We start from the raw sequence: 26,116 nt of genomic DNA on the forward strand, positions 1-26,116 counted from the left end.
GGCACCACCTATTCCTGCTCCTCATTTCACAGAGCAGTACAGAGATGATGTACAGATCTTCTGAAGTACAGAGGCGATGGGTGCCTCGCCAAGACTTAGAAGTCTGCATCTGTTACCTTAACAAGAGCAAGGCATATAGAATTTATTCAAGAATATGTGGCAAGTTGCAGGGTGTTACACAGGAATGATACAAAGTTTAGTTTTGCATTTCAGAGCCTCCCACAGTATGCATATTGTCATCACCAAGTTTATTCATTCATTCAAGAAATGTTTAACTGGGCAGGTGGGGGAGGCACCTGGCTGGCTCAGTTGGTGGAGTGTGCGACTCTTGATCTTGGGGTTGTGAGTTCGAGCCCCACGTTGGGTGCAGAGATTACTTAAAGTAAAATCTTTATAAAACAGTATTAAAAATATATTTAATGGGTGCCATCTATGTGCTTGACACTGTTCTTAGGCACTGGGGATAGAGTAGAAAGTAAAATAATCCCTCCTTTAAGGAGTTTACAGATGGCAAATACATACATAAATAAGAAAATTGATAAGTAAAATAGACTTCTATCTCCAGTAGTGGTAGGTTAGGATATTAGTAGCACCCCATCTTGCTGAAAATAACAAAAAATACTGGATGGATGTATTTTTTCATTCTTCCTAAAGGCTTGGGGGGCTGATAGGTTAGTAAAGAATACTAGGCGATTCCTTTCTTTTTAATTTTTAATGTTTATTTATTTTTTTTTTTTGAGAGAGAGAGAGCGAGTGTGTGAGCAGGGGAGGGGCAGAGAGATATTGAGACACAGAATCTGAAGCAGGCTCTAGGCCCTGAGCTGTCAGCACAGAGCCCTATGTGGGGCTTGAACTTTTGAACCGTGAGATCATGACCTGAACCAGTTGGATGCTTAACTGACTGAGCCAGCCAGGCACCCCAATACCAGGCTATTCCTAATATGGATCCATCTAGGGGAAACTGATAACCAAGAAACAAATACCTGGGCATTAATACTGCTTTTACTTTGAGGACATTTTCCCATGTAGACAAACTTGGGCTTTGGTTTTGGTGGTTTTATGGGGCAAGGAGGATAGAAATCAGAAGATATGGCTCACTCAAAGTGGGGATGCTAACAGGAAGTTCTCACCAAGTTAAACTGGAACTCCACAAGGAACCACACTCTCAGAATAAATGTAAAATAGAACTAAACCCACCCCCTCCCGACTCGTGTGACTGTAGAGAACACTGCTCTGGTTCTAAGTAGAACAGGGAGAAAAGAGGAACAAAACCTTGTCTCTGAGAAGTGGTCATGGATGATCCCCATCGTGGACTTACAGCATAGTTTGTCACTTGAGAGACCCAGGGAACCTCGGGCTGTAAACTTGGTCGAGGACAGGCAGCCCTTCCAGGTGCCTGGCAGAAGCCAACACAGATTCTCTGTAGGAAAGCATATTTACACCAGTCCTCAAAAAATCCCCCAGAATTTTTCCAGGACCAAAAAGAGAACACAGTTAAAAACAATCAATTGCACAAGAAGCTGAAGCACTCTGAAAGAGAACCAGTGGGGATAGACAGAAAAGACTAAAGGTCACAGGTTAAGACAGCCAGGTTGAAAATATCTGCCAAAAATAAGAAACTATTTTAAAAATGACCTAAAGATTTGAAAAGCAGCCAATAATCTTCTAGAAATGAATATATATTGATAAATATGAATATATAAATATTTAATAATGAACATATGTGATATGAATATGAACAGGAGTATATAAATGTACATAAACATAATATTACATATATATACACACCATGGATGGGATTAACAACAAATTAAACATAGCTAAAGAGATAATTTGTGAAGCACAGCACAGGTTAGAAAAAATTATCCATAATGCAGCATAGGGAGACAAAAGATTGAGAATTCAAAAGAGAAATTAATAGATTTGGAAACAGACTGAGAAAATTTAACATGTATTTAATTGCACTGCTGCAAAAGGAGCGAGAATAGTAATGAACAAGATACACTAACCGATGGTCACCTAACTGGCTAATTCTGCTAACAGAATTCCAATTTGGAGATTGAAGAATCCCAGTGTGGCTCAGTCAGTTAAGCGTCTGACTTCAGCTCAGGTCTTGATCTCACGGTTTGTGAGTTCGAGCCCCACATCGGGCTCTGTGCTGACAGCTCCGAGCCTGGAGCCTGCTTTGGATTCTGTGTCTCCTTCTCTCTCTGCCTCTCCCCCACTTGTGCGCTCTCTCTCTCTCTCTCTCTCTGTCTCTCTGTCTCTCTCTCTCTGTCTCTCTCTCTCTCTCCAAAAGAAAGAAAGAAAGAAAGAAAGAAAGAAAGAAAGAAAGAAAGAAAGAATCCCAATGAAATTCAAGCAGGAAAAATAAAAAGAAATCTACGTTTACATTCATCACAATGAAATCATAGAATATATAAGACACAAGAAAAATCTCAAATATGTTCAGAAATCAAAAGATTACCTTCAGTGAAGAGACTGTCCAATTAGCCATTGATTTCACATAGCAGTTGGAAGTCAGAATATACTGACATGCTGTCTTCCTGTGCTGAAAAGAAAACACTTGATAATCCAGAATTCTATACCCAGGAGAAATACAATATAGAAGTATTAGGATAAAGATATTTATAGCGAAACAAAAACTGAGGTTTGCCACCAACTGTTTCTTTCACTAAAGGTAATCCTAAGAATGTACTTCAGATGTGATCCCATATGGAGAATTAGAGTTTTAAGAAGTGAAGAACAAAGTGGTAAATATGTGGGAAAGCCTATGCGTACCTTGGCTGTGAAAACAATAATGATGGTGTCTCATAGGGTTAAAAATAAGGTAGAATCGGGGTGCCTGGGTGGCTCAGTCAGTTAAGCGTCTGCCTTCAGCTCAGGTCATGATCTCATGGTTCATGAGTTCGAGCCCCACATTAGGCTCTGTGCTGAAAGCTCAGAGCCTGGAGCCTGCTTCAGATTCTGTGTCTCCCTCTCTCTGCCCCTCCCCAGCTTGCACTCTGTCTTTCTGTCTTTTTGAAAAATAAATAAACATTAAAATAAAAGTAAATAAGGTAGAATTACAGTGTACACAGTAATAATAGCATATAAGTTGGGTGGCCATTAATGGAACCATAACAGTGTTAGGTCTTTTTATTTTCTCCCTGACAATTTATATGGAAGGACAAAGACTAAGAATATACCAAATGAACACTTATTATAAAACAGTAATAAATATGATGGTGTGGCATTGTTGCCAGGATATAATTAGACCAGTGGAAAAAACAGAAAGCCAAGAATCAGAGCCATGCAAGTGGCACTGCTTATACTTGGAGAAAAGGTGAATCCAAAAGAATTTCATCATAGGATGCAAACAGAGGGAAGTCCACCATGACTTTAAGGTTCTTATCCTGAGCAATCAAAAAAGCTGGAGTTATCCCTTACTGGGATAGGGAGGAATTCTGGAGTTGCCTTCATGATGGATATAAATTTGCAGTTCAGAGGACTCCTCATCAGATGGTACTGGTGGTATTTACAGCCATGAAATTGTATGAGATTACCAGGAGGCTGAGCATCAACAGAGGAAAGTCCAAGGGTTGAGTCCCAAGACACTGCCATGTGCAAGTTTGGGAGCATGAGGAGGATCCAAAAGACAAGATTAAAAGTAACAGCCAAAGGATTGTAGGGAGTTGTGGAAACCAAGAAAGTATTGCAAGGGGAGGGCAATCAATTATGTCATATGCCAGTGATCAGTCAGGCAAGGAGAGCACTGAAAATAGAAGCTTGTCTACTGTCTGAGAGAGGAGCTGGTATCATCAGCATCAGTGTCAACAACAAACAGGTTACCTCACCACCACGGACAAATGAAGGCATACCTTTGTTTTATTGTGCTTTATTGCGCTTTGCAGGTGTTACATTTTTTATAGTTGAAGGTTTGTGGCAGCCTGCTTTGAACAAATCTCTTGGCACCATTTTCCCAAAGCGTTTGTTCACTTCTGGTCTCTATGTCATAGCTTGGCAATTCTTGCATTGTTTCAAACCTTTTCATTATTATTATATTTGTTACGGTGATCTGTGATCAGTGATTACAACTGACTGAAAGCTCAGATGGTTAGCACTTTTTAGCAGGAAAGTATTTGTTAATCAGAGTACGTATGATGGGTTGTTTTTAGACATAATGCTACCGCACACTTAATAGATTACAATATAGTACAAACATAACTTTTATATGTACTGGGAAACCAAACAATTCATTTGACTTTCTTCACCATAATAACTTGCTTTATTGTGGTGGTCTAGAACCAAACCCGCAACACTCTTGAGGTTTGCCGGTACTGAAAACTGGCTCAATGGTGGGTCATCTCCCCAAAGTTCTAATTTTTTTTTTAATTCCATGGAGACCTCCTAACTGGTGTGGAGTTTTTTCTGTGTTGTTTGGAAGTAATATATAATTATATCTTTGATCTTCCTTTTCCCAACCCCACCCGACTGACTCCACATCTCGATACAAATGGGAGATTCTATATTGGAACCGAGAACTAATTGTTGTGTCTCTCTATGCCTGGGGTCCCCCACCTGTCATCAGCCAGTGCCCAGAACTGGACTACGTGAACAGGAGCTAGGAGGAGAGTGGTAGAAATAGGGCAGGACCCCTTTAAAGATCACCCCTTTACAGTCAGGCGTGCTTGGGTTGACAGAAATAAAGATCAATAGCACTCCTTCTTACTTTCAAAAGTATTATGGGTTGGACAATAAATTACATAGTCTCATACCTATTAGATTTTTAAAAATCTTTATTTTATGCTAACTTTTCCTTATTTTTTTTTCATTGAAAAAAAAAAAAACAACTCTGTCTTCTAAAGAAAAGGGCTTGGCACAGCCCTAGAACAAGGTGTGGAGTGGCACATAAAGGGGCAGGGTGATGTTTCTAAAAAAGTGGGGTTTGGTTATGGAATTAGGGTAAAGCCAAAGGCACATACTGCAACACATGTGAGTACTGAACGTCCTTCTCTCCTCCACCCCCTGTGACTAAACGTTGGCAGGAGAGGTCAGGACCACGGCTGTGGGGAGGGTTTCAGGGATGCCAGTCTGCCAGATCAGCTGGGGATATTTTTCATGGGATGGTTGAGAATAAGACAGTGCCCTGCTGCTATGTTCCTCTTCCCCAGCTGTGACAGAGGCCAGCGTGGGACAAGGTGAATTTTCTCTTACTTCTCCAACCCAATGTGTTGAGCTACAACAGTGTTTTTCCTTTTTGAATTAAAGCTCTTTTGTTTTCTTTTTATGTGGGAGGGGATTATCAGAAGCAGTGTCCTGGCTCTAGAGCTAGGTGCCTGAGCTTTTCTTCATGCCCAAGGCAGTCATTTACTTCCACTTGTGTGTTGGGGACCAGCCCCCAGAAACCCTCCTCCATCACCTGCCTTATTGTGGTGGCCCCCCAATTGTGCCCCTACAGATTAGTCAGCCTGCTGAGGTTGTTCTCTGGCTCAGCTGATAGAGCATGTGACTCTTGATCTTAGGATCGTGAGTTCAAACCCTATGGTGGGTGTAGAGCCTACTTTAAAAAAAAAATCATCAGCTTACTGATCTTTTTAAAATCTGGATCAAATCATGTCACTTCTCTGCTCAAAACTCTCTTAAGGCCCTGCATCTCATGGGATGTAGAAGCCAGCATCCTTGTACCACAGGAATGACCCTCCTCCCCTCCACACCCACCTCCCCCTTTTATTCTCCTTTGGCCACCCTCTGCCTGACAGCCCCTTCCCTCCGATTTCCCTCTTTAGGGCCTTCCTGAAATATCACCTCCTCACCCATGCCTTTCCTAACCAGATATACTCTCTGTTTGATGCATTTTAGTAGTTTGTTGTCTGTCTTTCCCCACTAGAAGATCAGTGCCACGAGGGCAGACACTCCTGGGCAGTCTGCTCACTACTATATCCCTGACACTTAGAATGGTGACTGGCATGTAGAAGGTACTCAAGACATATTTTATGAGTGACTGAATGAGAAAGTAAGGTAATTAATCATTAATAAGTTGCCAGAGACGATCTATTTGTCAATGATAAAGTCGATAGTGTGTGTGTGTTTTAAAATTGAGCTACTATTACGTGCCCTGCCTCAGACTGGCTATTCTCCCACTGGTTCAGCCAAGATTGCTTCTGACTTATCTGTTTCTACATTTTTGTTTTGTTTTGTTTTTTGTATTCTTTTCTCCAAACATTTCTCGTAGGAAACTGTCCCAAAGCTACTTCTGTGGGATTTTCTCTGACTAATCCCCCTGTGCTCTGCTTGGCACATATGAAGCTCATGAACTGAGCCTGTACTCTGTCCGCCTGCTATTAGGCTCATCCTTGTACATGTGCAGTGGTTTTCTCCACCGTGATTGTGAATGTAAGACCTGGAGCGTGGGGACCAGACCGTCTCTCCTTCCTATGTCTCATAGCATTAAATAGGACTCTGGACTCCATAGCCTGGGTTCTGTTGCAGTTTGGCTGTGTCCACAAGTAAAGCTATCGGATCAGAACACCAAAAGCAATGGGGACCATGGTGATGTTCCCATGTTCTGGAGAGCTAGGGTCCTAGAGCCAGGGACCAGCAAATCTTTACCAAGTAGGTTCTGCAGTAAGGCACCGCTGTGAAAGGGCATGAGGCACAGAATGCAGTCCAAGACAAGTCCCCACTTTTGGCCTATTTGGGGGGAGACTGCTCATAAACATGAAATATCCCCAGCACATATTTCCTGAATTTACTAAGCAACATCAACACTGCAGCCACAGTGGTGAAAACAGTGCTGGATTTAGTACTACTAGAGGACCTGCTTTCTAACATCAGGATAGGATGAGATTGTAGACGTGGGAGCCACAGAGCAGGGTTCAGATCCTGGACAGTCAGTAAATGGCATCCACAAAAGGCATGTTTTACATGATTGTTATAAGGATAAGTGCTCAGGTAGATGTGTACTGAATAACGCAATCGAGAGGGCACCGCCATTAGCATCCCAGCTTTGCCAGGAGCTGTCCAGACCCTGGACCGATCACATTGCTGCTTCTTGGGCCTCAGTTTCCTTACATATGAAATTAGAGGCTGGACATGGATGACCCCTGAATGCTAATATCCTTTAACTCCCATCAGGATTCCAGAGGCTAGGGTTGTAGGCCACGCCTTGTGACCTTGAGCAAATCACTTCACTTTTCATGCCTGTTTCCTCATCTGCAAACTGGTCACAGGACTGGGCTGGTGTCCTCCAGGCTCATCTAGCTTGAGGAGTCCTGAGGAGCCTGCAGGGACACTGAAGGACAGCTTCAGACCTGGTTGCTGTAGTGGAAGGGAAAATCAGGAGCTGAGAATCTAGGATTGCACAGAACAGCACCAGAGGGCTGGGGAGGGGTGTGTTGGAGGTAGGGCCCAGGAGGACAGGAGGCTGGGACAAGTGAGTAGAGCAGTGCCTCTAGAACTTGGATAGGAGTCTCGTTCAAGCGCGGATCCTGAGCCACTGGATCTGGAGCTATCCTGGAGATGCTGCATGTTGACCGAGCTCCTGGCCCATGCAGCAGGTCCATGGATCACACTCCGGGTAGCAATAAAGAATTTTCTTCCTTCCCCAGTTTAGCAGCTGGGCCTCTTGGAGAAGAATAGAAGCCGATCTCCTTCCCCCTCATTCCTCCATGCCCCACCCCCAGGACCCAAAGCAAAGGATGTTTTTGCCATTGTTTTCCCCCCCGTCATTCCCCCAGAATCCTCCAGAATGCTCACACACACTCACTCTTTGATGCCCTGGCCTCCCCCGCCTCATCAATACTTCCATCACTGGCCTTTTGCTGCAAAAGTGATTTCGGGGGAAAAGAATCTCACACCACGTTTTCCAGGCCCTTACTGTCTGGCAGTGACAGTCCCGGAGGAACGGGAAGTGAAAATGTCTACATTGTTGGAGAGCGGTGATGTCATGTCCAGCCTTTCCTACTTACACGGTGCCCATTCCTCCGTCGTCCTGGAGGCTGGGGCTTCTGCCGCTCCCACTCCCTCTAATGAGGGTCTCCCACACGGTGTCATTCCCATGTAACCTCTTCTCCACCCTGACATACACACATGTGCGTGTGCACATGCACGCACACACGCCCTCTACCCAGAGAACGTTGCCATCCTGCCTGCCTTAGGGAGGCCTCCTTTTTCACACTGTGGCCCACAGGGAAAATGCTGATATTTGTACAGCGTGCGGGGTAACAGCTGAGGCTGCCACCAGCACACCCCCAGCTCCGGCAGCCCCAAGCGCCCCCCAGAAGCCTGAAGTCGTTCATACCTTGACACATCTGGAACCCATTCCCCATTCGCCCACCGGTGTCATACACAGCTTGCAAAGCATTGCTTGAACCAGAGCGCCCCCCCCCCCACCCCTGCTACCCCCTCTCTCCTCCCCTCCTTTCTAGGGAGGGAACGTGTAGTCCAGGATACTTTGTATTTTCAGAGGGAATCTTTGCTGTCCCCAGCCAACACCAACCACCCCCCTCCTGCCCCCGCCATCCCCTGATCCCAGAGGAAATACTACCTGAACAGCCTCCTGTGCAGAAAGAATTCTAAGAAGACTTCACTTGACTGACGCAAATTAGAGTTTTGCTCTGAGCAGGTTACACACCTAGACGTTCAGTCTCCTTCCTCTGCCCTGAGAGCTTATGCAGGGCACTTTCTTCCCCTGACATCCTTCTGCTTCATGGAAATGGTCCTCCCTGGCTCTGATGGGAGAGGAGAGGGCCTGGTCTGGGAGAGTGAGTTATTATTCTTAGGTTCTAGAAAGAGGAAATGGGGGGCCCTTGGAGGTCAAGCGACTGGTAAGCTTTCCTTTCAGCCTAACAGCCGGAGATTTCTGCACCAAAGGAGAAATCCGAGTCCTCTATTACAGTTGCCTGGCAGAGAAATCTTACAGTGATATTTTGTTCACCCTGAGGACCAAGAGTCTACAAATCTCATGCCTGGTTTATCTCTCTTTATTCTTCTTTGGGCAGCTTTCCCACACACACCGCATGAAGCTGACTCACTGCTTCTCAGCTCAGACACCTTCCATGGCTCCCTGTTTCCTTTCACCGAGAGCCCAGTTTACATCCCATTATTCCCCTGATCTGCTTGTTCCTCTGTACTCTCAGCCCCTTCACAGAGCATGCAGTACCTCTCAGGTCTCATTCACTGTAAGAGTTCAGCTCTCCTCCGTGGTCAACTGGAAACCCCCTAATGAAAGAAATAACATCACGTGTGTTGTACGCACCTCAGCGTCCAGTGTTTTCATCCTTAGGGGTTTGTATGTATTAGAGACCATTTGGCATTTCGCAAATGGAAGACAGTCTCCATGGACAGTGCACCCCTCCATAGAATTTGCACGAGAGTTTAGAGGGTGTGCCGCCCCCTTGTTGCCTACTGGTGGACTCCAGATTAATAGTACCTGACGTAGCGAAGAGGACTGTTGGCCGAGCAAATAATAGCTGCCCAGTACTTGTCTGCTGAGCCGTAACTCTCCCTGTCTCTCAAACAGATTGCCCTGACATTTTCCATCGTCTTTGGGGTCATCGTGTATCGCATAACAACTGCAGCAGCCCTGTCTCTCAACAAGGCTACACGCTCCAACGTCCGGGTGACAGTGACAGCCACAGCAGTCATCATCAACCTCGTGGTCATCCTCATCCTGGACGAGATCTATGGTGCTGTGGCCACATGGCTCACCAAAATCGGTACTGTGTCACCAAATCCCATGTCTGCCCTAGGCCCCCTTGACCGAAGTTGGCTCAACACATGCGAGGTTTTTGGTGGTGGTGACTGAAAACGAAAAAAAGAACAGGAACAAAATGCTTTGTAGAGTGCATTTCAGTTGGAGAAATGAGGAAGTACCAAAGAAGTTACGTACTTGCAGGGCCTGCCAGGGGCCTCCCCTCAGCCAGAAATCCTCCTTAGGGCATTCTCTATCAGTAGTCTTCCAGCCCAAGTTGATTGCCTCATTGTCGCCAAAGAATCATTCATGGGACCTATTCTTTTTAGCCTAACCTAGAAGCAAGATGGGTTCAACACTTCCTGTTACAAATTACAGAGTTTTAGCCTTTCCTCATTTTCCCAGGAGTGTTTACAGAGTGGAGAAAGCTCTCGATACTTGAGCCCTGGAGGGTCTCATCTATCCCCATATTGCTGAGGCCCCAGAAAATCCATACATTCCCCACACACTGAGCAGACTTCAAAGAGGCATATCAGACTTCCCAAGCTTCAAGCCAGTGAGAAAAATGTGGTGGCCTCAGTATTCAGACGTGTCATTTGAGCCACAACCTGCTGTTGCCTGAGCACCAGTTTTTTGGCATTTGCGCTTATTAGACAGGGGAGAGCTGAGAACTGAGACCCTTTCCTCATGGTACTTATCCTGGGTGGCCTTGGGGCATGCACCTCTTTCCCTGGTGGAATCTGGGGACTAGGGCTGTCAGCTTCTGACTATCCTCAGAAAAATTGAACTAATAATTAGATGTCTTTAATTCACTGACTAGTTAAAAGCTAGACACTTGACAGGATAACCCCCTTGTCAAGAGAGCCTTCCCTGGAGGATCAGAACATTCCAGAAAGGTTTCACTAATTCCAGTTAAAGGGATTCTTTCAGTGCCTTTCCCTGGCTTGGCCTCTACTCACAGTGGGCATTGACTTTTGGTCTCCATGTGGATGTAGAGGTACCATCTGGAATGGAGGTTCTGCACATTAATAAGTGTTACCCGTCCGTGTTCCTTCATAGGTTTCTGGAGAAGAGTCAGCAGAGAATGTTGCTTCAGGGTGTTTAGTGGTATGTGAGATTCTATAGAAGTACTTAGGGGGAGCATCCTGGAGGGCTTCTGAGGTATAAGGGCATCAAGTTGGATTGCTCACAGATACGTGGTATATAGACACATAGGTGCAGAGGGAGGGGGAAGCGGGCAGGAGGAGAAGAGGTTCCTGGCAGAGGAAACAGAATAAGAAATCTGGCAGTGAAGGGAGAAATTAGACCCCTCAGGGTCAGAAAAGGCACAGGGGGGGAGTGCACAGGGGCTAGGCTTGTACAATGGGCACAGCTTTGGTGCCAGGGGAGCCGAGGGGGCAGAGAGCTCAGCGTACGGAAGAAGGAAACACGAAGCATGTCCAGGATGCTACAGGAGTCCAGTGTGGTGGTTCCTCTAGGGTCTGCAGCGTGTCCAGGGCATAGCAGAGTGAGAAACTAGGCCCAGAGCATTGACCCAGACCTGATTTTTCTGTAGAAGACCTTGAATGCCAGGCCAAGGATGCTGCTAATTTTCATAGACATGGGAAAGTGTTTGCTGGAGTTCGAAGAGTCATCCAATAAAAAGTACCTATCTTTCAGCCCTAATCATTGAATATGCTAAAAAGTAAGATGTAGGCAAAAGCTGAGACTTCACTTTTAAAGCTAAAATAGGCTACATGGGAGGAAACAGCTTAGCAGGAGAGCCAGATAGCCTTCCTAATACAGGATTACAGACAGACGTCCCTCCCAGTGGCCAGCAACGGAGGGCAGGGAAGCCAGGCAAGTCTTAGGACGTGGAGGGGCAGGGCATAGACCCTTTCCTCCCCAGAGGAAGGGCAGAGGGGGTGGACAGATGAGGCATGCTGGTGTCACCCTCCAGGCTGACTAATGAGATAAGCTTCTGTCCCCCAAGAGGGTAAAGGATGAGGTGGGGGAGACAAGTTAGGGCATTATAAATAACACACTCCTTCCACATCGGGGAAGCATCAGGAGTGGAAAGAAACGTCCCCCATCCCCCTCAGTGGCTCTGGCCCCACACCACTGGGGGACTTTCTGAAGAATGCAACATGATTGGAGCTGTATGTTTGCAGAACTATCCTGGCAGGGACATAGGATGCCACAGAGAAGAGAGAGGCAGGAAGGCCTAATGTAAAGGAGATTAATGAGTGTGTGGGCAGGAAGTAGGGAAGAGAGGAACAGGAAATCGGCGATGGTGCAGAAATGTCTTCCTGCTGCCCATTTGCATTACTTTGTTTCACTTGTGTTCCATGGCTTTAGAGAGTGGTAGGGCTAGAAGATAGAGCGTGGTCCACAGTCAGAACCTCACTGACAAGGGTTTAGTGAGCACCTCCTGTCTACAACGCAGGGCAAATTCTCTTTGCATTGGGCCATAAAACACCATCCACACTGTGAAGCTACATCCACTGTTCCTAACAGCGCTTTCTCCCTCACCCACAAAGTTCAGGCTCCCCCACGCTGTGCAACCAGTGGCTGGTAAGGAAGTCTGTGCTCTGGAAAGGAGATGAAATCCTGGCAAGTACCTTTTGTTCTTTGTGATAGCGATACTCATAAAGCGACTTTCAACTTAAAAGAGTTCTGTTATCCCATTTCATCCTCACAGAAACTGTGTGCGGTCAGCAAGGAGAGTATTATATCCTCATTTTACTAAGGCTCAAACTCAGATTGTCCCTCTGAACTGCAAATACCTTTTGCGCTCTGTCGGTGTGAGTTTCTTACTGTCTGGACCAAAGTGGTGTATTGGGTCTCCATGCAGGAACCCATGTGGGCCTTGTCCTAGGTTGCTGCTCTTGTCTGCCTTGGACTGGATGTTCTCAGAGGGTCAGACAGGTGTTTTTGTATAGTGGAAGGGCCACTGAATTCGGGAGCCCAGTGGAAGGAACCTTTGAGTTCTGGGCCTGACTCCTTCTCCCTCCCATCCCCAGATATGTGGCATTGGGCAAACAGGGAGCTTTTCTGGAACCAGTTTTATTGATCTTTCCTTCATTATTTCCCTCCTTCCTGTCCACTGATCATCACCTCTGTGGGGACTGTTGTCACAGCCTAAGGACTATGCCCTTGTCTTTAGCCTCTGTCTATGGGTCTCCTGCTTGGAAATCCCCACCCAGTCAGTCTTTTCAAACTTTCTCCTTGGGCTGGGGGAGGGGAGCACCACTCCATGCCCCCACAGACAACTTCCATTTGCCCTTGGGTCAGATATAAACTAGCATTCGGGGCCCTTGTGTGTGGGTTTCCCAGTCTTAGGGTAGACGAGACTCTGCCAGGGTGATAAATCTATCTTAAAATCTCAGGTGCATAATTTGGAGTTGTTTACCTGTTCTTGCTCACGCTCCATGTCCAGTGCAACAGGGCAGGGGCTCTGGACCCAGACTGATGGAGGCCACATGGACACCAGGGAGGCTGTGAAACACACCATCTCTCACTTCTGCTCACAGCACACTGGCTGGAAGCAGCCTAATTGTGAAGCAGTGGGAAGATGTGTAGAAGTGTGTGGACACTCCATGGACAGCAAGGGTCTCTGCTGCTGGCTCCAGCCAGGCTACAAAGCCTTGGAGAATAGCTCCTCGGTCTTATATTTCCTTTTATGTCCCCCATAGTGCCTGCCTCACAGGAGATCTGTGAGTTTGCTGATGCAGTTATCTCTGTCTTCGTTTATGCATTCAAAACATTTTTTTCTGGGGAATGCCCATAGGCTAGGCATCCTGCAAACCACAGTGGAAGCTACCACAAGCATGTATGCATTTGTTATTTCCTACCTTCAAAAGGATTTGCAGAAACATTGAGATGAATAAGGTAAATGTGAAGTTGGCTTGATGGGACAGTCACTGAAAGATGCAACAAAGCTATCAGAAGACTTAAAGTGTCCTTAATGGCAAAGAGTGTGCACACTAACCCACTCACTGAGGTGGTCGTGCACAGCAGGGGTGACCTGTGCACCTTCAGGCAGAGGTATGACTGCAGAGTCCCCCCAGGCCTGCATGGGGTCAAAAAGTTGTGAATAAGGCCACCTAATGGAATGAGGATTCTGCCAGGCTTAGGGGTTTCCTGTGCCATTCTCACGCTGGCTTTAATACCCGTCTGGCCTTTTGCCTCAGATCTCCTGATTGCTGAGGAGCATATGACTACTGCCTTGCTCACCAGGTGCAAACAGCTGGTGTAAACAACCCCAGCGAGTTCCCAAGTGTTTCCTGCAAAGGCTGGGTGGTGAAGACCGATTTCTTGGGAGCATCTCCCAACAGGCCCAGACATCAGGCCCATCTGAGGTCCCTTCTGGCCACAAATATTTGTGACAGACTCCAGAATATGTTAAGAGTTGGCTCAGCAGTGGTAGATAAAGACACAGTAATTGCCTCCCTGGCTGCCATGGTAACAGTGGTCACAGGCTCGGGTGCAAGGCACACTGTGAGCTGGTGGCTGTATGGCAATGGTGGGGCAGAGACTGAGCTGGGACCTAGGTGGTGGGATGGGGTTGCTAGGGGAAAATGAGTGAAGCTTGGGGCCTTGGTGGCCAGAGTCTGCTCTGCAAGGTGGGTAACCCCCTTCAGCAAGCATCAGTAATTAGTTTGTGAGGATCCCAATGAATAGGTGGGACAGTACGGTCCCCAGTGATCTGTTCATTCCTGAAGGGGTTCCAGGTGGTGGTTTATAGGAAAGGGTCTGGTTCCTGGGATGGGAAACAAGCAATAGCTGGGCAGGACATCAGGACCCCAGATGTCCAGGAAAATCAGACCGGGCTCAGATGTCATGGGAGGCCAGGGTATGAGGCAAGGTGACAAGGGTCACCAAGTAGACCCTTGAGTAGTAGCTCAAGGCATGCTTTGGTCCTAGCCTGTCCAGCTGCTATCACAGAATACCACATAGTGGGTGTCAACAGCAGAAATGTGTTTCTCATGCTCTGGAGGCTGGAAGTCTGAGCTCAGGATGTCAACAGGGCTGGGGAAGGGTCCTCCCCCAGGTCCTATGGCTGTGTCTTCATATGGCAGAGGCACTAGGGGCCCCTCTGGAGCCTCTTTTACAAGGGCACCCCACTCACTTCTGAGGGATCCCCCTTCATGGCCTGAGCACCTTCCAAAGGCCGCACCTTCCAAAGGCCCCACCTCTGAATACCATCACAAGGGGGATTAGGTTTTCAACATATGAATTCTGGCCAGGGGTGGGGTGCACAAGCATGCAGACCATGCTTTTTCCTTGGCACAGGGATAGACGGTGCCTTTGAGGCAGCGAGCTTCTGAACCCACACATGGGGAGCAGGATGTCCAGAGCTCCTGAAAACTGTAGGGTCTTCTCGTGACCAACATAGGCATGGGTCAGGCTCGGCCCAGATGGGGAGCATGTCCGCACTCCAGCTGTGAGAGGGGCAGGGCTGCCAGCAGGCTTCTAGCCTTAATAACCAAGATGTCAGCAGCTTGTTTTTTATCAGGATCATTCTCGATCTCTAGCTCTTCCACCACCACCTTCTCTTCCTCTCCCTTTCAAAACTGTGTGCGCAGCGCTGGCTGTGTGTGGAGCTGTGTGGTTCACCCTTCACTCTGTGGTGAGCCTCTCCTAGTTTTGGGGTTGGGCATCTTGCAGGTGCTCAAAGGATGGTGGTGTGCCAAGTCAGAGTCTCCAAGTTGTAGGAAAATGGCTGTGCTCTTGAGTTGTTTAAATACTGACGATGCCGTGCTTCTGAGTGTTGCTGCCCCGGGGCCACTGAAGTGGGGCTAGGAAGGGAACAAAAGGAGGGATGGGGTGAAGGACTTTTGGGGGCACCTGCCATGTGCCAGGCACTGGTAGACATTGTACATACATCATCCCACAGAATCGTCACCGTAGAGCTGGGAACTGGTCATGGCTTTCATTTTACTTCTGGGAAGCCTGAAGACGCTTAGGAACTTGACCCAGGAGCATCTGGTTAGTGGCATGTGTGAGTATGTGTATGTATGTGTATTAGAGCATGCCAAGAGCTGCTGTAAGCACTTTCCATTTATCAGTATATTTAATCCTCAAAACAAGCCCCAAAGGCATCAGGACTCTTAACACTCCCATTTTAGAGTGGAGAAGACTGAGACACAGAGATAAACAGCTAACAGGCCCGAGGTCATGGGGCTGGGAGGTGGTGAGTCAGGCCTCAACTCTAAGACTGTGATGCTCTACTGTCTGGTAATATATAGCGGTCCTGGTTCCTCAGGGAACTTTAGATGTGTGGAGAAAGCCAAAGAAAGCACACCAGAGGCTCCAGAAGGTTTAAAAGGCAATGCCCCGACCCATGTGAGTGGCAGGTGGTAGGGGTCTCTGAGACGATCAGGGAGACTTGGAGGGAGCAAACTCTGAGCGCATCGTCACCTGCCTCCTAGGTCTGCGTGCATCAGGACACCTGCGCAGGTTCACAGACTTTGGGGTCCCTCATGCTTTATTAAATTTTCTAAAAAAGCTTTTTTCTGAGGAATTGAAATGGCTCAGTCTAAAATCCAGTTCTAAGCTACCATCAGGAAAAGCCAATGTATCACTACTAAAAAGAAAAGAGGGAAGAAAGGAAAAAAAGGAGACAAAGCTTGCTACCAAAGGCTGACAGGACATCAGAAATTCTTTAAAGAAGAACATTTTGGACATACATGGATGAATCTAATTTTCCATCAAATATGGGCAACGTGTGTTTTCAGAGTTAGGGGGGACGTGCTGGCTTTGTTGGCTCGGAGCCCTGGGACAAGGGGAGTGGGCTTTGCTGCAGACCGAGTCTGCTCAGGAAGGTACCTCCACAGCGAGGACACGTGTGGATGCGGGTGGGTGCGTGCAGGCCAGGACCCGTGTCTTCCCGAGGACGGGGCGGGGGTTTGGGGGTGGGGGGCTGTAGTGCTGGTAATTTGAAATCCGGCCTGAGTCAGGTCTGTGGGGTTGTATTTGAGCTCCTGACTCTCTGGGTGGCCTCAGGCAACTGGGGAGGAAGAGCCTCCTGCCTGCCCATCTGTGAGGCCAGGGGAAGGGTGTGGCGAAAGTGGATTCTGCCATTGTCTGAGGGCCCCCTCGGTGCTGCGGGCACGAAGTATTGTAAATGTTGTCTGGGAGGGTCCTGGATCACGGGAGGCTGCTGCTAATAATAAAAAAGACCTGATCATGGTTATAGCCCAAGTTCGTGGAACAATCCATGCCAGTTATATGAAACTATTATTAGCATCATGCTACTTATAATAGTTTCATATAACTGGCAAGAATTTCCTCCCAAATTTGAACGGTAACTATGAACACATCTCTCTCCTTTTTCCAGTTAGTCACTGAAGCACTCATATCTCCTGTTAGTGGGAAGTCCGATATATTTCTCTCCCTTTCTTTGAGTTTCTAAGAACCCAGACTCAAGACTTAAGCCACAAGAAGAGAACGGAGTATGGTGGGCATTCTCTGTTTGCCTTGTTTTCTCTCCAGACCCCTTCTCCACCCTTTTGCACCATGTCCTGCATCCCTGAGGCTCTGCCGATGGTATCACTGGGGCCCCCTGCTCTGACTTCGATAGGAAGCCATGGAAGAGCAGAAGGAAGCTTAGCAGGCACAAGGGAGAATCGGGGGTAGTTCTTCCCTGCTTCTCCCTCATCTCTGACAAAAATGCACCCTTTCTGGGTGCCTGGGTGGCTCAGTTGGTTCAGTGTCTGACTCTTGATTTTGGCTCAGGTCATAATCTCATGGTTCATGGGTTCAAGCCCCACATCAGGCTCTGCACCGATAGTGTGGAGACTGCTTGGGATTCTCTCCCTCTCTCTCTGGCCCTCCTCCGCTCACACACACACACTCTTTCTCAAAAAATAAATAAATAAACATTTAAAAAGCTTAAAAAAAACCTGCATGTATCCACAGATTCTACAGAATGAGTCCTCCCTCATGGCCCTTCTTGGGCTCCAGTGACACCACTTCTTCTCCTTGCCCCCTCACTGTAGTAAGTAATACCTTCATTAGGGTCACTTCCTTTGAACCAGTGAGGGGAGTTCTGCTTGCTGATGGGATCTTGACTCATAGAGGCAGTCAGGCCAACATCCACATTTAAACAGGGAAGTCAGACCTGCACTATGGCCAGCCCTCCTCTCATTGCTACACAGCATTGCTGTTGGATGCTGGCCCTGTCCCATCTGACAGAAGAGTCTGGGCCATTGCTGAGAGGGTCCCTCCGGGTTGCAGGCCCCGGGCAGGCCATTGCTCTTCAGGGAGGATGATCCTCCCCTCTAGAGTGAGCTCAGTCAAGGGGCTGCAGCCGTCAGGGTCACCTGCTTTCAGGACACCTGTCTATGCCTCTACCCCCATCTCCAGGATGCCATCCATCCTGTAGGCTCCGGGACATACAGCTTGTCTTCTTAACCTTCAAAACACAGTAGATCTGATACTATCCCTTTGAATCTCCCTCAGAGAGAGGTTACCCTGGTGACTCTAGGGGCCTTCACCAACCCAAGTGATGCCCACCCCGACCTTCTAAGAGGACTCTGTCAAGATTTTTAGGTAACCTGCAGGTACCTGTCTCACTAAAGAGGAGGCAGGTGTAGAAATTAAATGTCTGCTAGAGTGCTTTGGTACATAAAATAATAAAAGCAAATGTTGGAGCCCTTACTCTATGCTTGGTGCTTTCCATACTTTATCTCCCTCAGACTCTACAAGAAATGTTTAAGGAAGGTCCCATCTTAGGAATGAGGACAGTGAGGTGCAGAAAAATAAATCCCTTATCTGGGAACACTGGGACAGAAAAGTCCTTCCGGCCCAAGGTCTTCCTGTGTTCTTCTGTTACAGCCTTGTGAGTTGTGTCACAGACAATAGAAAAAGACCAGAAGCAGGAAGCACTTGGGATATCACAGGGTGTGCCCTCCACCTGGGGCCATGACTTGCTCAAGGCTCTGGTTCCTTGAAGCTAGCTGGGTACCTTTGAAGGATGGTGCAGTTCATGCAGTGCTCCATCCCACTGGGAGCATGGCCCAGGGAGGACAGAAGCACAGAGGTCCAAGGACTCCATGTGTCCAACTTTGAATTCTTAATTTTCCCTCCAAACCTGTTAGTTCTCACCCACTTTTTTCCCCTCTCAGGAAGTGGAACCACCAACCACTCAGATGCTTGTACTAGAACCCAAGTGTCATCCCGGGCCCGAACTCACTCACTCTCTCTCTCTCTCTCTCTCTCTCTCTCTCTCTCTCTCTCTCTCTTTCTCTCTTTCTTTCTCTCTTTCTCTCTTTCTTTTCAAACCTAGAGTCCAGTCTGTTAAGTATTGTCCACTCCACCTTCAAATATACCCCAGATCTGATCACAGTTCACAGGTTCCATCCTAATATTGGCCATCTCTTGCCTGGACCGCTATGCACTCCTCATTTGTCTCTCTGCTTCCATACCTATCTCCCTCTTGACACACATATACACAGCCCATCTTCTGTGATATTTTTAAAATATAATCTCGCTATATCCCTCCCCTGTGCAAAACCTCAAGGCGACTTCCCATTGTGCTTCCAGTGAGGTTTAAGTCCCTTCTGTGGCCTGTGAAGTCCCATTGACCTGCCCCTGCCTTCTCCTCCAGTTCTACTGCCTAATAAATGCTTTCTCCTTGCTCAGAATGTTCAGTCCTTGGGGTCTTTTCATTCTCGACACATCTGTAGGTCTCTCCTGTCTGCTGCCCTTCCCTGTGGTTACCACCCGTGGCTCCTCCCCAGCTCGTCCGTGCTCCCTCCACCACATCCCTGGGGCCTCAGCTGAGAGGTCAGCTCTCCAGAGGCCCTTCTTGACCACTCTGACTAAAACCGTCTTCCTGCCCCCTTTTCTTCTCATCTCCCTGCCTTTTATCCTCATTGCTCTCCAGAATGGTCTCATTAATCTATGCCCCTCTTCTAGACTGTAATCTCCTCATGGCAGGGAGCTTATTGGTTTTGGCCACCACTGTATTCCCAGTGCCTGATGCCTGGCACACAATAGTCACTTGATAAACATTTGTGGAACTAGGGAAGGATGAAAAAGATAAAAGCATTCCTTCTGAGCTGCCTTCCCTGGAAAGGCATGAGGAGATGGGCTAAGGTGGAATGATTCCCTTCCTTCTCACCGGGCTTTTCCAGACCTGTGTGTTTGCAAGATGACCCACTGGTTTCGTGGGAGTGTCGATGGTCACAAACCAGGCACACCTACCTGTTGTCTCCCCACTCCTATCATTGCCATGGGGAGACAGTCCTCACAGGGCAGTGATAGCAATCACATGGGGAATCCATGGCAAGTGCCTGTATAGTGCCCGGCACATAGTGGGCACTGAGCATGGGGTTTTCCTGATTGGCCCATAACAGTATTAATCAGTCTCTCTCTCTTCCTCTTCCCCCTCCCAGATGCTCCCGTCCTATTTAGTCTCCTTTTTTTTTTTAATTAAAAACAATTTTTTTAAATCTTTATTTATTTTTGAGAGACAGAGAGAGACAGAGCATGAGCAGGAGAGGGGCAGAGAGAGGGGGAGACACAGAATCCAAAGCAGGCTCCAGGCTCCAAGCTGTCAGCACAGAACCCGACATGGGGCTCAAACTCACAAAATGCAAGATCATGATCCGAGCTGAAGTCAGCCGCCCCACCGACTGAGCCACCCAGGCGCCCCTAGTCTCCTTCTTTTTTAAAATGAGATGCCCTGTGATGCTGTCACCTTGGGCTAGGCTGCTAGACAGCACAGCAGATCTCACGTCCCTTAGTCTGGGATCAAAAGTCATCTTCCTGACTCTAAGGGAGGGATCCCTTGCACTAAAGAATTCTCTAGGGTTCAGGCATATCTCAGGAGTGCCCTTCCTTAATCTCTAGTTCTGGGGCTCTCAGCTCCCTTAGGCAATGCTCTGGCTGCTTAATTACCCAGCTGGCTGGTTTCTCCTAAGGTGATTCCTTTCCGATGACACAAACAAGGCAACAGCATCACATTGGAGGCTGAGACACACCTACCTCTGCCCCTGCCCCCAACACACACACACACACACACACACACACACACACACACACACACACACACACACACACGCGCACACAAACAGACGGAAGGCCAGGTGGTAGGGCTGTCAGAAAATGTAGCTGTTTGCAGAAGCTGGATCTGCCCTGGGGGAGAGGCAGGGAGAGGGGCAGGCACCTCTGCTTTCTGACTCAGCCACACAAGTTCAGGCCCTCCTTCCTTCTGCCCAGAGCAGTACCGGGGCTGGTACTGCCTGAAACATACACTTGGACATCTCATTTCCTTTTGTCACCATCATTCTATATCTGCTGGCTGGGTTGCTGGGGGCTCCAGTTACCCCGAGCTGCTTTTCGAAAATTCAGGTTCTGCAGCTGGCATCCTCTTGCTGGCCATACTGTTTCCATATGATTAGGATGGAGCTCTGGGGACTTTGGATTCTGAGCTGGCCCCCTGGGACTAACTTGGGCTTTCATACTAATTATTTTCCAAGGCAGTTTACAGCTGGGTCATTTGTACTCATATTTTTTCATGACACAACACTCCAGAGGTTTAACACTTAACAAAAAGGGGGGCTGGGTAATGGCTCTGCACAGGAATTCCATGTGGTTGCCCTTCCTGGTCCTGGATAGAGTCTGCCCTCTGTTGGAAATCTGCTTCAACAGGTTGGGAGCAGGCAAAACCCTCAGAAGGCCTCCAGTCAACCTGGGGTGACTTTCTGGGGGATATGGGATTTCAGGAGCATATAATGACAGAGAAGGGTTGCCTTCTACTTACCCACACTCTCTCTGTGTTGACTCCCTACTTCACCTCCCTGTAGCGATTGTAGCCTAAAGGCACTGGGCTTGGAGTTTTATGAAGCATAAGGCTGGGCTGTTTTCTCATGGTCTTAGATTCAGACCACTCCAGAGGTCTGTGTCTTATGAGGGGATCCTGCCCAGTGGCCTGCAGTACAAATTGTTCTGCTTGGACTGAAGACACCATCCCATCCCAAGTGGACCCTGGGAAAACTTGTTCTGTTTCTTGAGTCATATAGTCTCTGTCATAGACAGATGAGGTTCCTAGTGTTGACTACTGAGACAGATCCAATAGTCTAACTGGAGCTTCAGGGCTTTAATACTCCCATCCCCACCCCCAACCCCACCCCACTTATCTCCATCCCTGGAAGGTATTCCCTGGGAGCCTTCCCTGGAAGGCTCTGTGAAGCACATTACATGGCTGCAGAGCTTCTCTGAGGTGGGGGCATCCAGCTGATTTAGTGGCCTATCAAGTGGATTTGGATTGTTTGTTGGAAATGCCCATTATTTATGATGGCTCATGGCCCTAAAGGTGCAGGCAAAGGCTGTTTTCAGAAATAAAACTAATAAATAATAACTAGGCCCATGATTTATCAGTAAGGAGGAAAGGAGCCACTCATTTCCAGTTGGAGTAAAGCATCCTGAAAGGATCAGATTCTCTTTCCCCAGAACTTGGAGGAAATTCCTGCAGGGATTGGGAGATCTGAGTACAAAGAGTTCAAAGGAGATTATAAAAGAAAATCAAAGACACATGCCTCTCTGTTCCTCATTCTTAATCCCCTTCTAGCCACATTTACATGACAAGTTTTCCAAATTTTCAGCTCCTTAGACCTGAATACTTATTTTGGGGTGACATCAGTTTTAATTTTCTTATACCCAAACTATTTTAAAATGAGAGACAAGAAGTGGTTGTTACTGTTAAATTGGCTGCCTTAGGTAAATGGGGCAAAGGCTCAAAATCCTACTGAAAGCCTTTGCTTCCTTCCTCCCCTCCCTCCATCCCTCCTTCCCTCCCTTCCCTTCCCCTCCTCTTTCCTGTCTCCCTTCCGTCCTCTTTCCTCCCTTCCCCTCCTCTCTCCTCCTCCTTACTTTTCCTCTCTCCCTCCATCCCTCTCTCTCCTCCCCCCTTCCCTCCCTCCTTCCTTCCTTTCTTCTGTCCATCTCTCCCTCCTCCTTCCTTCTTTCCCTTTCCCTCCTTCCTTCTCTCTGTGTCTCTTTCTCCTCTGTAACACAACAGGGCACATGGTGGTCTCTGTTCATGACCTGTGGCCATGTTGAAGCAGGACTCAGTCCTTTGGCATATCCCTCCCCTAAGAACAAACCCAGAATTCTTTCAACACTGGTGAAGAAAGCAGGTTTTAATGCATCTTTGCTAAAGATTCTGTGGAGAGGCTAATGATGGGATCCCACTACAAATGACAGGGAAATTAATGAACATTTCTGCTGGGTGCCTCTGCCCCTCCCCCATCACTTACATTTCTTCTTTGGCAGAGAGCACCTCACCTCCTGTCCCTCCCTGCCCCTCGCGTGGCATGGGCATGGCCCTGCATCTAACCCCAATATCCCCAGCTCTTATCTTGTGGATAAGGTAGGGAAATTTAAATCGATTAAATTAAATTGAAATTGAAATTAAGCAGATCCGTCTTTCTTGTGACTCCATACCCACAAACAGTGGTCCTTGGAATATGACAGGGAATTTTTAATAAATGATAAATATTTTTTCACTATTCCAAATCATATTTTTTCATGTCATGTCATTCATTCATTCATTCATTCATTCATCTATTCATTCTTTCAATAAATATGCTTAGAAGAGTACATCTAGTGATAGCTGTGGCCTACCAGAAGGTGTATCTGACTATGCTCATTGTTTTGCCACCCAAACCATGCATGGCGAGGGGAGGGTGGCATGGGGCTTGGGAAAGTGAGGGTTAACAGTCATATGGGGGTTCACAGTTATGAGATCTTTTTTTTTCAATGTTTATTTATTTTTGAGAGAGAGAGCACAAACCAGGGAGGAGCACAGAGAGAGAGAAAGAGAGAGGGAGAATCTGAAGCAGGCTCCAGGCTCTGAGCTGTCAGCACAGAGCCCAACACGGTACCTGCACCCACGAACCATGAGATCATGACCTGAGCTAAAGTCAGACGCTTAACAGACTGAGCCACCCAGGCATCCCTATGGTTATGAGATCTTAAAATGGAAAGTGACCTTAGAAATTGATGGTAAGCATTTCCTGGGCCTCAGCATTTTTTTCTTTTGTCAAGGAGAATAGGAATCAGACGGAAGAAAGGGATGTGGATCTCGAGCCCAGGGAAGACTTGAGAAGCATAAATCAAACAGGGATGCACTGACCTCTTTGTCAGGCAGAATTTGTAGCAGGAACAGAAAAGGCCTTACGGTTTAAATATCTGAGGGGCTTTGCTGATGTACATAAACTAAAGAAGAAATAGCAGCTGAGGCAGTGTTCACTGTAAATGGTGAACACAGATCATTATCCAAATGCTCACTGGGCAAGGCAGTGTGGGACTGGCCCGGACTTCTGTCTCATGGGCAATGCCATGTCCCTCCAGGTGTGGAAGGAAGGAGAAAACTACCAAGCTGTCTGCCAGCTGAGGGATAGCACGGTAGACTTTTCCAACTTCATCTCCTATAAAATGAGGACAGTGTCTCCAGATTCCCTGGCAATGTTTATTTTCATAGTTGTCTGGAGAACTTCGGGAAGCTTGGGTGGTGGACTTCTGCAGAGGTGAGGACGGGCTGTTTCGATTAGATTTTCCCAGCTATGTGCCAGCAGGATCACCTCCTCACTATCCTCCCCGTTGATTGGTAGAAAGTGCTCATTAAACAACATGGAAAGGATGCCCAGAACCTTTGGGGCTAAGACATGTGCACAAACACCTGGCCATGGATAGCCCAACCATGCTGCAGAAAGCAGGGCTGCCAGCTTGGAGGAGGTGATGCAAGAAGAGAACACTTTAGGACAACAGGAGCTATCCTTGATTGAGGTCTGGCACTTGCCAAGTACTAGGCTGAGGGCTTTCTAAGAATCCTATGCAGTTTTCAGGGCAACCCTGTTGGGCGGATGTCATTATTCTTTTTATAGAAGTTCAGACCTCTAATTATGCTCTGCATTTGAAATCAGGTGTGTCTGATGCAAAAATCTGCCCCTACAGCCACCTCTGGAGTAACACAATCAAATAGTCACTCCCCTCAACACACAGCGAAGCCCAGAATAGCGTGACTGGGTGCTCTGTAGGTTCGGCATGGCCTGCCAGGGCCTCTAGGACTGTTCGTAAGCATAAGCAAACTCAAGTAGGCTTCAGGATGATGAGACACTCGGAGAATGAGCTGGTTTTCCGTGTCACTGTCTGCCTAGGGATGATGCCATGTTTCTTAGGGCTCATGGGGGCTAGGACATGACTAGACAATGAGTAGCTCTCATCTCCCAAGGCTCTTTCAGCCTAGAGAGAAGTCAAGGCCAGATCACAATTGTGATCACTACCTGCATCTCTAAGCTTTTCCATTCTCAAGGCCCCTCCCAGGGCCATTCATCCCCAAGAGCTCACATATGCCTGTGACTGTCTCATTAGTAGGTTTCTGCTTGTGCTTGGACCACACCGATGATGTTGGGCACTGTCTCTTATCCTCAGGATTGTGTTCTAAGATTGCAAATGAATGAGGGGCGCACTGTGCTGTGTGGGAAAACAGATCATGGAAATACAGCATTCTTTCCCTAAGATCCCCTTCCGCCATGACCTGAGAGGAAATGATACCTTGCCATTCATAGATTCAATCTTGAAAAGACTTAGCAGTTTGCAAAAGGTTTTCACAGAGACCTTGCTAAATTAAGCTCTTTGAGGAGTGTGAAGTCTTTATTCATCCTGGCATCATATGGCGGGTGTTCAATTAATGTGGACTGAACAGTCACAGATATTTCCTAGGTATATATCATGTTAGACTGCGGGTGGAGGGTGGGGAGGTGACAGAGGATGTGCGATGTAAACAGTAATCAAAGATCTTGATTTCACAGTGCGGCAGAGTAAAAATTGTCTTTGAAGACAGGCAGATATGAGTTCAAAACCTTAACTCTTATGTAACCCATAAGAGCCACTGTGGCTGTGTGATCTTGAGCAAGGCTCTAATCTCTCTGGATCTGAGCTGCCTTTATTTATAACAGTGAGATGTACTGTCTCCCCCCCCCCCACCCCAACACAAGTAGGTAGGGATGACGTGAGATAGCAGACGTATGCAACGGGTGTGGAGCAGATCAGAGCAGACACTCCTGCATAGCGCATGATCCCTCTGACCACCCAGGAGGTCACTGCAGCTCCCTGCATGCAGGTGTTCTCTGGTTGTGAGCATGCTCAGCCCATGCATAGGACAAGGTGGAAGTGCTAGGGAGTCAAGTCCAGCAGTAACCTTCAACCAGGTAGGGGCTCCACTTGCTCTCACTCCTCAGTGTAATAATTATGAGGGGGGTTTCACAGTCTCTAAGAAGACCCCCCAGTGGGACTGAGCCCTGATAGCCTGCTGTATTAAATTGTTCGTGAACACATCCGTGCTGTCTTCCCCACTCCTGTCTAACTACCCCAAGCTTCCTGGGAGCACTTTCCAAATAAGCCACTTACTCCCAAACTGCTTACTTCTTGACACAGAGGGCCACCCCAAGT

General features: G+C 47.5%; 1 protein-coding gene across 1 annotated transcript in view; it reads left to right on the forward strand.

The window, feature by feature from the left end:
* Window positions 1–26,116, forward strand: part of ANO2 (anoctamin 2) — a 341,871-nt gene that overhangs the window by 268,307 nt on the left and 47,448 nt on the right. The window contains exon 16 of the mRNA XM_053894601.1: window positions 9,503–9,698. Coding sequence (XP_053750576.1) covers window positions 9,503–9,698 — 196 coding nt within the window. The remainder of the gene's footprint in view (window positions 1–9,502; window positions 9,699–26,116) is intronic.

The sequence above is a fragment of the Panthera pardus genome, unplaced genomic scaffold (assembly GCF_024362965.1).
Source record: "Panthera pardus isolate Hobbes unplaced genomic scaffold, ASM2436296v1 HiC_scaffold_6, whole genome shotgun sequence".
Taxonomy (NCBI): domain Eukaryota; kingdom Metazoa; phylum Chordata; class Mammalia; order Carnivora; family Felidae; genus Panthera; species Panthera pardus.